This window comes from Lampetra fluviatilis, chromosome 65 (genome assembly GCF_964198595.1).
Source record: "Lampetra fluviatilis chromosome 65, kcLamFluv1.1, whole genome shotgun sequence".
In the NCBI taxonomy this organism is placed as follows: Eukaryota; Metazoa; Chordata; class Hyperoartia; order Petromyzontiformes; family Petromyzontidae; genus Lampetra; species Lampetra fluviatilis.
In genome coordinates this window covers 3,359,596-3,372,830 of record NC_136339.1, presented here as the reverse complement: position 1 = coordinate 3,372,830, position 13,235 = coordinate 3,359,596, and the positions used below count along the sequence as shown (strand labels likewise).

Here is a 13,235-nt window from a genome sequence, read left to right as displayed (position 1 = left end):
GGATGGCGCTATCGCATCGCGTCATGGGACCAAGAATCTGGCGGAACGGCGGGACCCTTCGTGTCGGAGAACGGAAACCCGCGGAAGTGGATGTGGCAGAGCTACCTCTGACACACAGTAGAGGGCAGCACTTCCTGTTGGAGATCGGCCCACAGAAGCGAATATAACAGAGCTACATCTGAGTTCTCTTCCTTAAGTGACCTCTGGTCTACACTCAGTAGAGAGCAGCACTTCCTGTTAGAGATCAACCCACAGAAGCGGATATGACAGAGCTACATCTGAGTTCGCTTCCTTGAGTGACCTCTGGTCGACACTCAGTAGAGGGCAGCACTTCCTGTTAAGATCGGCCCACGGAAAGCGGATATAACAGAGCTACATCCGAGATCCCTTCGTCGAGTTTCCACTGGCTCACACACAGTACGTGATCGTCAAAGTGATATTTAATTCATAATGAACATTGCGTGTCAGATAAACTTTTATTTTATTTTATTTTTTTATTTGGCTCATCACCATTGGTACCTCATTTGCCAGAAGAAAAAATATGATAATTGTTTTTTTAACCCTTTTATCTGGCAACAAAACTGACACCTTTTTTACGAGGAGTCATGTTTGCATAGACCACAATACCTGCAGTCATAATGCAAACAAAAAACACAACTCTGATAATGTATGCACTGTCCTTGAAGTTGATTGGTCCACACCCGAGACAGCTTTTCTTAGAGCCTAGTCTCACATGGGTTGGACCAGATGACGCCAAAAGGCGCACAACTCAAAGACAACGCACCATCAGAGTATGAGAGCTCGGGGTTGAAGCATTTACACCATTGAAACCTCATTTGCCAGTAGCAAAATATGATAATTGGTTTTTTAACCCTTCTATCTGGCAACAAAACTGACACCTTTTTTACGAGGAGTCATGTTTGCATTGACCACAATACCTGCAGTCATAATGCAAACAAAAAACACAACTCTGATAATGCATGCACTGTCCTTGAAGTTGATTGGTCCACACCCGAGACAGCTTTCCTTAGAGCCCAGTCTCACATGGCGTCATCTGGTAAAATTTAAATCGACGTCCCGATTCCGATCCTCCCGCAGAGGGCGGAGGAGCAGGCCCGCCGGACGGAGCGCCGCGGCCGCTTGGAGGAGGCCGCTGACGGCCACCGCCGCCGCCGCCTGCTGCTACGGTTCGGCCTGCGACCGCTGGCGCTGCTGGTCCGCCACGCGCATGACAGCCGGAGGGTGAGAGATGTGGGCGGAGCCAACGCCATGCCCCGCCCCCCCCCACGTAGCATATTACGACGTTTCGATTGCAACACAAGCCATCATCATCAGGCATAAAAGAAATAGCAACAAAAATCTAACTAGAAAACTATAGACAGACACACAAGCGGACAGACATCACAAGGACACACAGAGAGAGAGAGAACACGTATCGGCACAAAGAGAGAGAGGTCATTTCTGTGACGGTGCCTTAAATATAGAGAGGGGGGCAGGGGCGGAGAGAATGAAGTGTTAACATTTTTTTGAAGCGCCCTGTATAAAGCAGCAGTAGGAGCAAACCGACAACAACAACAACAAACAACCTGGGGCGCTGACACGCGGGCAACTTGTACGAGTTTGAAGGGATGTACCGGGGGAGGGGGGGGGGCGGTGTAGGATCGTGGCTTAGCGCTTTAAACGTCTGAATGTCGGACACGCACGAGGCCTCGCACAAATCCCCCTGTCGCACCGGACGGACGTTCTCCGTTTGTCCGCAGCTCCGCTGTGGCGGGGATTACGTGGAGGAGATTGGATGGTGGGCGGAGGGGGGGCTGGAGGGGGGGGGGGTGCTGGGGAGTGGAAGCATTGCAGGCAGGGCATGCGCTTGAATCGCAAACATCTCGGTGCCCGGCGCGTTTGGCACGGCCGTGAACGCTCGCTCTGTCGCTCGCTCGCTCTCTCTCTCGCTCACTCGCTTGCTCACTCTCTGTCTCACTCGCTCGCTCACTCTCTGTCTCGCTCTGTCTCTCTCTCACTCACTCACTCTCTGTCTCACTCACTCACTCTCTCGCTTACTCTCTCACTCACTCACTGTCTCACTCGCTCGCTCACTCTCTGTCTCACTCGCTCGCTCACTCTCTGTCTCACTCGCTCACTCTCTGTCTCGCTCACTCGCTCGCTCACTCTCTGTCTCGCTCTGTCTCTCTCTCACTCACTCACTCTCTGTCTCACTCACTCACTCTCTCGCTTACTCTCTCACTCACTCACTGTCTCACTCGCTCGCTCACTCTCTGTCTCGCTCGCTCGCTCACTCTCTGTCTCACTCGCTCGCTCACTCTCTGTCTCACTCGCTCACTCTCTGTCTCGCTCACTCGCTCGCTCACTCTCTGTCTCGCTCTGTCTCTCTCTCACTCACTCACTCTCTGTCTCACTCGCTCACTCTCTGTCTCGCTCACTCGCTCGCTCACTCTCTGTCTCGCTCTGTCTCTCTCTCACTCACTCACTCTCTGTCTCGCTCACTCGCTCGCTCACTCTCTGTCTCGCTCTGTCTCTCTCTCACTCACTCACTCTCTGTCTCGCTCACTCGCTCGCTCACTCTCTCTCTCGCTCACTCACTCACTCTCTCTCTCGCTCACTCACTCACTCACTCTCTGTCTCACTCGCTCACTCTCTGTCTCACTCGCTCGCTCGCTCACTCTCTCTCTCGCTCACTCACTCACTCTCTGTCTCACTCGCTCGCTCACTCTCTGTCTCGCTCTGTCTCTCTCTCACTCACTCACTCTCTGTCTCACTCACTCACTCTCTCGCTTACTCTCTCACTCACTCACTGTCTCACTCGCTCGCTCACTCTCTGTCTCGCTCGCTCGCTCACTCTCTGTCTCACTCGCTCGCTCACTCTCTGTCTCACTCGCTCACTCTCTGTCTCGCTCACTCGCTCGCTCACTCTCTGTCTCGCTCTGTCTCTCTCTCACTCACTCACTCTCTGTCTCACTCGCTCACTCTCTGTCTCGCTCACTCGCTCGCTCACTCTCTGTCTCGCTCTGTCTCTCTCTCACTCACTCACTCTCTGTCTCGCTCACTCGCTCGCTCACTCTCTGTCTCGCTCTGTCTCTCTCTCACTCACTCACTCTCTGTCTCGCTCACTCGCTCGCTCACTCTCTCTCTCGCTCACTCACTCACTCTCTCTCTCGCTCACTCACTCACTCACTCTCTGTCTCACTCGCTCACTCTCTGTCTCACTCGCTCGCTCGCTCACTCTCTCTCTCGCTCACTCACTCACTCTCTGTCTCACTCGCTCGCTCACTCTCTGTCTCGCTCTGTCTCTCTCTCACTCACTCACTCTCTGTCTCACTCACTCACTCTCTCGCTTACTCTCTCACTCACTCACTGTCTCACTCGCTCGCTCACTCTCTGTCTCACTCGCTCGCTCACTCTCTGTCTCACTCGCTCGCTCACTCTCTGTCTCACTCGCTCACTCTCTGTCTCGCTCGCTCGCTCACTCTCTGTCTCACTCGCTCACTCTCTGTCTCACTCGCTCGCTCACTCTCTGTCTCACTCGCTCACTCTCTGTCTCGCTCGCTCGCTCACTCTCTGTCTCACTCGCTCGCTCACTCTCTGTCTCACTCGCTCACTCTCTGTCTCGCTCGCTCGCTCACTCTCTGTCTCACTCGCTCGCTCACTCTCTGTCTCACTCGCTCACTCTCTGTCTCGCTCACTCGCTCGCTCACTCTCTCTCTCGCTCACTCGCTCACTCTCTCTCTCGCTCACTCACTCACTCACTCTCTGTCTCGCTCGCTCGCTCACTCTCTGTCTCACTCGCTCACTCTCTGTCTCGCTCGCTCACTCTCTGTCTCACTCGCTCACTCTCTGTCTCACTCGCTCGCTCACTCTCTGTCTCGCTCGCTCGCTCACTCTCTGTCTCACTCGCTCGCTCACTCTCTGTCTCACTCGCTCACTCTCTGTCTCGCTCGCTCGCTCACTCTCTGTCTCACTCGCTCGCTCACTCTCTGTCTCACTCGCTCACTCTCTGTCTCGCTCGCTCGCTCACTCTCTGTCTCACTCGCTCGCTCACTCTCTGTCTCACTCGCTCACTCTCTGTCTCGCTCACTCGCTCGCTCACTCTCTCTCTCGCTCACTCGCTCACTCTCTCTCTCGCTCACTCACTCACTCACTCTCTGTCTCGCTCGCTCGCTCACTCTCTGTCTCACTCGCTCACTCTCTGTCTCACTCGCTCACTCTCTGTCTCGCTCACTCGCTCGCTCACTCTCTGTCTCGCTCTGTCTCTCTCTCACTCACTCACTCTCTGTCTCACTCACTCACTCACTCTCTCGCTCACTCTCTGTCTCGCTCACTCGCTCGCTCACTCTCTGTCTCGCTCTGTCTCTCTCTCACTCACTCACTCTCTGTCTCACTCACTCACTCACTCTCTCGCTTACTCTCTCACTCACTCACTGTCTCACTCGCTCGCTCACTCTCTGTCTCGCTCGCTCGCTCACTCTCTGTCTCACTCGCTCGCTCACTCTCTGTCTCACTCACTCGCTCGCTCACTCTCTGTCTCGCTCGCTCGCTCACTCTCTGTCTCACTCGCTCGCTCACTCTCTCTCTCGCTCACTCGCTCGCTCACTCTCTGTCTCACTCGCTCGCTCGCTCACTCTCTCTCTCGCTCACTCACTCACTCACTCTCTGTCTCACTCGCTCGCTCGCTCACTCTCTGTCTCACTCACTCACTCACTCTCTCGCTTACTCTCTCACTCACTCTCTGTCTCACTCGATCTCTCTCGCTCTCTCTCGCTCGCTCTCTCACTCACTCACTCTCTGTCTCACTCGCTCGCTCGCTCACTCTCTGTCTCACTCGCTCGCTCACTCTCTGTCTCACTCGCTCGCTCACTCTCTGTCTCGCTCTGTCTCTCTCTCACTCACTCACTCTCTGTCTCGCTCTCTCACTCACTCACTCTCTGTCTCACTCGCTCGCTCGCTCACTCTCTGTCTCACTCGCTCGCTCACTCTCTGTCTCACTCGCTCGCTCACTCTCTGTCTCGCTCTGTCTCTCTCTCACTCACTCACTCTCTGTCTCGCTCTCTCACTCGCTCTGTCGCTCGCTCTCTCACTCACTCACTGTCTCACTCGATCTCTCACTCACTCACTCTCTGTCTCACTCTCTCTCTCGCTCTGTCGCTCTCTCTCTCGCTCTCTCTCGCTCGCTCGCTCGCTCTCTCCGGTTCTCTCTCTGACTCTCTTTCTTTTTTACGATCAGAGGAAACAAGAAGATGCTCGGTGTGGACGGCACTTTGTTTCGTTCATCATTTCGTTTTTGTTTTTTTCAATGCTTTGCTTTATGTGCCCCCCCCCCCCTTTTTAAATGAAAGATTCCTCTCTCTCTCTGGCTCGCTGGTTCGCTCTCTCTCGCTCTCTCTCGCTCTCTCTCTCGCTCCTCTTTCCCAGGCGGTGTGCCACGGGGGTACAAGCGTCTACGTGATTGTGCACCGTGCGTGCGTGTGTCCGCGGGGAGTGGCGGCACTGCTGCGGTTAGAGACCCGAGATAAATTCCCGCTCACGGCCACCACCGACCACACCGACGCCGGCGATTATCTGAACTGGTCCTGGGCCTCCCCTAGGGCGACTCAGCCTAAACTAAACTATTTTTATTTGACCAGCTAAGCTCCCGCTGAGCTATGCATCGTTTTCAGAAGCGACCCGGCCACAAATGACAGCTCGACGAAGTGGCCTTATCATCATCACGTGGACATTTGTGGTGGGCAAATAATCCGAACGCACGTTGATACTAAATGTGGAGGGGAAAACCGGATGACCCGGAGAAAAAGCCACGCGACCACGGAGAGAGAGACACGCAAACTCCAAATACACAGCAGCAGGCGTCGTCAGGGTCTGGATCGAACCCACGACCTCCTGTACACCAGGCGAGGTAGTCAACATCTCATAGCCACTGTGATGATGATGAGAGAGACACGCAAACTCCAAATACACAGCAGCAGGCGTCGTCAGGGTCGGGATCGAACCCACGACCTCCTGTATACCAGGCGAGGTAGTCAACATCTCATAGCCACTGTGATGATGATGAGAGAGACACGCAAACTCCAAATACACAGCAGCAGGCGTCGTCAGGGTCGGGATCGAACCCACGACCTCCTGTGCACCAGGCGAGGTAGTCAACATCTCCTAGCCACCGTGATGATGATGAGAGAGAGAGACACGCAAACTCCAAATACACAGCAGCAGGCGTCGTCAGGGTCTGGATCGAACCCAAGACCTCCTGTACACCAGGCGAGGTAGTTAACATCTCCTAGCCACCGTGATGATGATGATGAGAGAGAGAGAGACGCAAACTCCAAATACACAGCAGCAGGCGTCGTCAGGGTCTGGATCGAACCCAAGACCTCCTGTACACCAGGCGAGGTAGTCAACATCTCCTAGCCACCGTTTTGGGTTTTTCTTTCTCGAGTACTCAACCCGTTAAACCAAACCGCGAACTTGAAGCCATTCGTGTGCTGCTGCTGCTGCTGCTGTACGCGTGTTCCCCACGTGCCTGATGCGTGTCCCCCACGTGTCCCCCACGTGTCCCACGTGTTCCCACGTGTCCCCCACGTGTCCCCCACGTGTTCCCACGTGTCCCCCACGTGTTCCCACGTGTTCCCACGTGTCCCCCACGTGTCCCCCACGTGTTCCCACGTGTCCCCCACGTGTCCCCCACGTGTTCCCACGTGTCCCCCACGTGTTCCCACGTGTTCCCACGTGTCCTCCACGTGTTCCCACGTGTTCCCACGTGTTCCCACGTGTCCCCCATGTGTTCCCACGTGTTCCCACGTGTTCCCACGTGTCCCCCACGTGTTCCCACGTGTCCCCCCGCGTGTCCCCCCGCGTGTTCCCCCGCGTGTCCCCCCGCGTGTCCCCCGCGTGTCCCCCGCGTGTCCCCCCGCGTGTCCCCCGCGTGTCCCCCGCGTGTCCCCCGCGTGTCCCCCGCGTGTCCCCCGCGTGTCCCCCGCGTGTCCCCCACGTGTCCCACGTGTCCCCCACGTGTCCCCCACGTATCCCCGCGTGTCCCACGTGTCCCCCACGTGTCCCCCACGTGTCCCCCACGTATCCCCGCGTGTCCCACGTGTCCCCCACGTGTCCCCCACGTGTCCCCACGTGTCCCACGTATCCCCCACGTGTCCCCCACGTGTCTCCCACTTGCCCCCCACGTGTCCCCCACACACGCGATCTCTCCCCCCCCACCCCCCACCGCACCCCAGGCGGCGGAGCTGCACCACCGGCTCTCGTTGCTGCGCGCCTGCGTCCTGGCGTGGAGCGCTGCGGCTCGCGACGCGGGCCGGGAGAGGGAGCGCCGGGCCGCGAGCCTCCGCTCACGTCACTTGCAGGGGAGGGCCCTCGCCGCCTGGACCAAGGTACGCGCGGTCGGGCGGCACTTCGACAACGACGGGGGGCCGATGGAGACACGCGTCGCGACACGGTGACGCGTGTCGCGTGTCGCGTGCGTTGGTTGACTACGAATAACCCGGTGCGGTAATGGGCATCCATTGCGGTTTATATGGAACACGTTACCTCCCCCCCCCCCCCGCCCCCCCATCATCATCTCCTATGGTCGTGGCATCTGATTGGCTAGCAGGTGATGACGCCACATTTATTGCAGCCCGGAGATTTGGAGGATTTTATCCACGACGACTCGTCTGGCTGTCGCCTGATGATGCCGGTTGTTGTTTTTGTTGTTGTTGTTATCACCGGCGAAACGTCACGGCGATCGAGTTGCAAACGTCGTGGGTTTACGCTCCAACACGCAGCCGGTGTGTGCTGAACTGGGAACGAGTTGGGCACGTTTTGGTCACGTGACAAACGCCTTAGTCATTGGCCGGGTCGGGTGGTGGCCGGTTTAACGACGAATTGATATTCAATGTTGATTTGAAGCTTTCGTCACTGCAGGAATCCATACTCTTTGGTTCTTTCGGTAAAGTCACGTGGGTAGAAAAATAAATTAAATAATAGAATGCGACGTTTCGATTGCAACACGAGCAGTCGTCATCAGGTAGAACTCAATTGGAGAGAGAGACAAAACACAGACACGGAGACACACAGACACAAGCAGAGAGAGACAACACAGAGACACACAGAGAGAGACACACACATAGACACACAGAGAGAGACACACAGAGAGACACACAGAGAGACACACAGAGAGACTCACACAGAAACACACAGAGAGACACACAGAGAGAGACTCACACAGAGAGAGAGACAACACAGAGACACACAGAGAGACACACAAGCAGAGAGAGACAACACAGAGACACACAGAGAGAGACACACAGAGAGAGACACACACAGAGAGAGAGACAACACAGAGACACACAGAGAGACACACAAGCAGAGAGAGACAACACAGAGACACACAGAGAGAGACACACAGAGAGACACACAACATAGACACACATAGAGAGACACACAGACAGACACACAAGCAGAGAGAGACACACAGACAGACACACAAGCAGAGAGACACACAACACATAAACACAGAGAGAGAGAGACTCACACATAGACACACAGACAAACACACAAGCAGAGATAGACAACACAGAGACTCACAGAGAGAGACTCACACAGAAACACACAGAGAGAGACGCAGAGAGACACACAGAGAGAGACACACACATAGACACACAGAGAGAGACACACAGAGAGACACACAGAGAGAGAGACACAGAGAGACACAGAGAGACACACAGAGAGAGACACACAGAGAGAGACTCACACAGAAACACACAGAGAGGCATACCAGGCAAGGTAGTTAACATCTCCTAGCCACCGTGATGATGATGATGAGAGAGACACGCAAACTCCATATACACAGAAGACATTGTCAGGGTCGGAAACAAACCCACGACCTCCTGCATACCAGGCGAGGTAGTTAACATCTCCTCGCCGCCGTGATGATGATGATGAGAGAGAGACACACAAACTCCAAATATACAGCAGCAGGCGTCGTCAGGGTCGGGATCGAACCCACGACCTCCTGTATACCAGGCGAGGTAGTTAACATCTCCTAGCCACCGTGGCTCCCCTTATTATTGGCAAAAGTCACCAACACCCCCCCGCGCCCCCTATCATCCTCGCGTGATGACGGTGACGGTGACGATGATGATGATGATGATGCAAAAGAGACACTCAAAACTCTCATTTGTCGTTGTTGTGCGGTCCCTCCCTCCCTTCCCCCTGCCGTCGACTGGCAGTACGTGGGCAGCGTGAGGAGCGCGGAGGAGGAGGCTTGCGGGACGCACCGCAGGAAACTCGCGGGGAGAGCCTTCCGCGCCTGGCGTGGCGTAGCCGCGCAGGAGAGGCTGGCGCTGTGGGAGAAGGAGGAGGTCGCCATCGAGCACTCCAACAGGTGACGTCACGTGTCTCATCGCCCGGTGCGCGGGAGGTCGTGGGTTCGATCCCGACCCTGACGAAGCCTGTATCTGGTGAGATGTTGACTACCTCGCCTGGTGCGCGGAGGTCGTGGGTTCGATCCCGGCCCTGACGACGCCTGTATATGGTGAGATGTTGACTACCTCGCCCGGTACGCGGGAGGTCGTGGGTTCGATCCCGACCCTGACGACGCCTGTATCTGGCGAGATGTTGACTACCTCGCCCGGAACGCGGGAGGTCGTGGGTTCGATCCCGGCCCTGACGACGCCTGTATATGGTGAGATGTTGACTACCTCGCCCGGTGCGTGGGAGGTCGTGGGTTCGATCCCGACCCTGACGACGCCTGTATCTGGCGAGATGTTGACTACCTCGCCCGGAACGCGGGAGGTCGTGGGTTCGATCCCGGCCCTGACGACGCCTGTATATGGTGAGATGTTGACTACCTCGCCCGGTGCGTGGGAGGTCGTGGGTTCGATCCCGACCCTGACGACGCCTGTATCTGGCGAGATGTTGACTACCTCGCCCGGTACGCGGGAGGTCGTGGGTTCGATGCCGACCCTGACGACGCCTGTATTTGGCGAGATGTTGACTACCTCGCCCGGTACACAGGAGGTCGATTCAGCCTCAAATGAGTACCTGGTGCGGTGTGTAAACATCGCCACTGGGGAGACAAAGGCGGTCGGGCGTGGTGCTGGCCACCCACCCCCTCGTGTGCCGTTCCGGCCTTCATAGGTGCTCGCTAACAGCACTTGCCCCTACAGTCTGTTAAGGCTACACGGGGGATCTTTGTCTTTGTATCGGTTAGCGAGTTCGATTCACCGCTCACGGCCAACATCAGTGACGATTATCTGAACCGGTCCCGGGCCTCCCCTAGGTCGACTCAGCCTGAAATGAGTACCTGGTGCGGTGTGTAAACATCGCCACTGGGGAGACAAAGGCGGTCGGGCGTGGTGCTGGCCACCCACCCCCTCGTGTGCCGTTCCGGCCTTCACAGGTGCAGCTCGCTAACAGCACTTGCCCCTACAGTCTGTTAAGGCTACACGGGGGATCTTTGTCTTTGTATCGGTTAGCGAGTTCGATTCACCGCTCACGGCCAACATCAGTGACGATTATCTGAACCGGTCCCGGGCCTCCCCTAGGTCGACTCAGCCTGAAATGAGTACCTGGTGCGGTGTGTAAACATCGCCACTGGGGAGACAAAGGCGGTCGGGCGTGGTGCTGGCCACCCACCCCCTCGTGTGCCGTTCCGGCCTTCACAGGTGCAGCTCGCTAACAGCACTTGCCCCTACAGTCTGTTAAGGCTACACGGGGGATCTTTGTCTTTGTATCGGTTAGCGAGTTCGATTCACCGCTCACGGCCAACATCAGTGACGATTATCTGAACCGGTCCCGGGCCTCCCCTAGGTCGACTCAGCCTGAAATGAGTACCGGGTGCGGTGTGTAAACATCGCCACTGGGGAGACAAAGGCGGTCGGGCGTGGTGCTGGCCACCCACCCCCTCGTTCGTGTCCCGTTCCGGCCTTCATAGGTGCTCGCTAACAGCACTTGCCCCTACAGTCTGTTAAGGCTACACGGGGGATCTTTGTGTGTGTGTGTGTGTTGTCGCGCGTGCTCCAGACGGCGCTTGAGCCGGGCGCTCGCTGCTTGGCAGCGTCTCCCGGCGTTGGCGCGTCAAGAGAGGGAGCGGGAGACGCGACTGGCGGAGATGCGCAAGAAGGTGGCGCAGCTGCTGCCAGACTTTCGCTCGTAGTGACGGCGCTTCTCTGAAGCTAGTAGTAGGTTTGTACCCTTGAAACTGGTTACAAAAACTGACACCTTTATCCAAGGCATCATGTTTGCAATAGCCACAACACAAGCAGTCAAAATGCAAACGAAAAGAAACTACTCCGATGATGATAATGATATGCACTGTCCTTGAAGTTGATTGGTCCACACCCGAGACAGCTTTTCTTAGAGCCTAGTCTCCATTGGTGTTGGACCAGATGACGCCAAAAGGCGCACAACTCAAAGACAGCGCACTATCAGAGTATTGAGAGCTCGGGGTAAAGCATTTGGTCCAACACCAATGGAGACTAGGCTCTAAGAAAAGCTGTCTCGGGTATGGACCAATCAACTTCAAGGACAGTGCATATCATCATTATCATCATCAGAGTTGTTTCTTTTTGTTTGCATTTTGACTGCTTGTGTTGTGGTTATTGCAAACATGATGCCTTGGATAAAGGTTTCAGTTTTGTACCAGTTTAAAGAGTAAAAACCTACTACTATATTTTGCCACTGGTAAAGGAGGTCTCTGAAGCTGTTCAACAAAAAGCGATTTTTTTTTAGCTTGCGAGCTTGCCGTGCCAGACCCTTTGCTCGGTTAGCGACCCGGCTCTTGCGATTGACGGTTTAGCGTGGTGATGGTGGCTCCATCACCATCATCGTCGTCATCGCCGCGTGGAAATTTCATAGCTGCAGCCAAATATGGTTTGCCAATGATGCCAGCCGGTTACTGGGAATTGAACTCCGGTGACCGAGTTAATTGGCCAAGCGCCTAGACCACCGCATCACGACATTGAATTTGTGTTAATATACACAGGGTGTCAGATTCTTGGTTCTTTCGGTAAAGTCACACATTCCACAAGTAGTGACTAATCCCATATCTGCATTTTCCATAAATATGCTTAATTCCGCTGTTGATATGTAAACTCCTTTGCCAAGGCGCTCTCCTCCCCCCGACCCAGCTTAAATAGACTCTCCAAGCCTGGTGGTGTTTCATTCAGACGCTGTCTCCCCAACAGCCCTGTTCTTCACCTGAGGACGGCTGCTTGCGTTGTGGCCGAAACGTCGTGAGAATTATATTATATTATTGTTTTATATTTATTGTTTTTTTGTTCCCTTCGACGTGACTTAACCGACGATGATTGCTCGTGTTGCAGTCGAAACGTCGTGAGAATTTGTATAGTTTTGTATTTTTATTATTTTATTATTTCCCATTATTGCTTGTGTTGCAGTCGAAACATCGGGAGAATTTTTATAGTTTTGTATTTTTATTATTTTATTATTTCCCATTATTGCTTGTGTTGCAGTCGAAACGTCGTGAGAATTTTTATAGTTTTGTATTTTTATTATTTTATTATTTCCCATTATTACTTGTGTTGCAGTCGAAACATCGGGAGAATTTTAATTGTTTTGTATTTTTATTATTTTATTATTTCCCATTATTGCTTGTGTTGCAGTCGAAACGTCGTGAGAATTTTTATAGTTTTGTATTTTTATTATTTTATTATTTCCCATTATTGCTTGTTGCTGTCAAAACATCGGGAGAATTTTTATTGTTTTTTATTTTTATTATTTTATTATTTCCCATTATTGCTTGTGTTGCAGTCAAAACATCGGGAGAATTTTTATTGTTTTTTATTTTTATTATTTTATTATTTCCCATGATTGCTTGTGTTGCAGTCGAAACGTCGTGAGAATTTTTATAGTTTAGTATTTTTATTATTTCCCATGATTGCTTGTGTTGCAGTCGAAACGTCGTGAGAAATTTTATTGTTTTTATATTTTTATTATTTTATTATTTCCATTCTACGTGATGACTTTACCGAAAGAACCAAGAATATGACACCCTGCAGTCACGAAAGCTTCAAAATCGAAATATCCACAGGTTGCTTCAAAAAAATGTGAACACTGTTCCGAGGATTCGCAACAACAGCAGCAGCAGCACGCTTCCTCCTGCGCGTCCTGGAGACCACATGGAGAAGTTTCCAGGCGGAGCGTTGACGGTGATTGCGAACAAGTGGGAGACTTTTGATGTAAAGCTTTCTTGACTTGCAGGGATTCATATCGTTGGT

At 53.8% G+C, this 13,235-nt stretch overlaps 1 protein-coding gene across 1 annotated transcript in view; it reads left to right on the top strand.

The window, feature by feature from the left end:
• Positions 1-11,276, top strand: part of CCDC191 (coiled-coil domain containing 191) — a 64,813-nt gene extending 53,537 nt beyond the window's left edge. Inside the window, exons 17-20 of the mRNA XM_078882421.1 lie at positions 1,099-1,242; positions 7,233-7,385; positions 9,225-9,379; positions 11,020-11,276. Of these exons, the coding sequence (XP_078738547.1) occupies positions 1,099-1,242; positions 7,233-7,385; positions 9,225-9,379; positions 11,020-11,152 (585 nt within the window). The 3' untranslated portion in view covers positions 11,153-11,276. The remainder of the gene's footprint in view (positions 1-1,098; positions 1,243-7,232; positions 7,386-9,224; positions 9,380-11,019) is intronic.
• Positions 11,277-13,235: the final 1,959 nt, after the last annotated feature.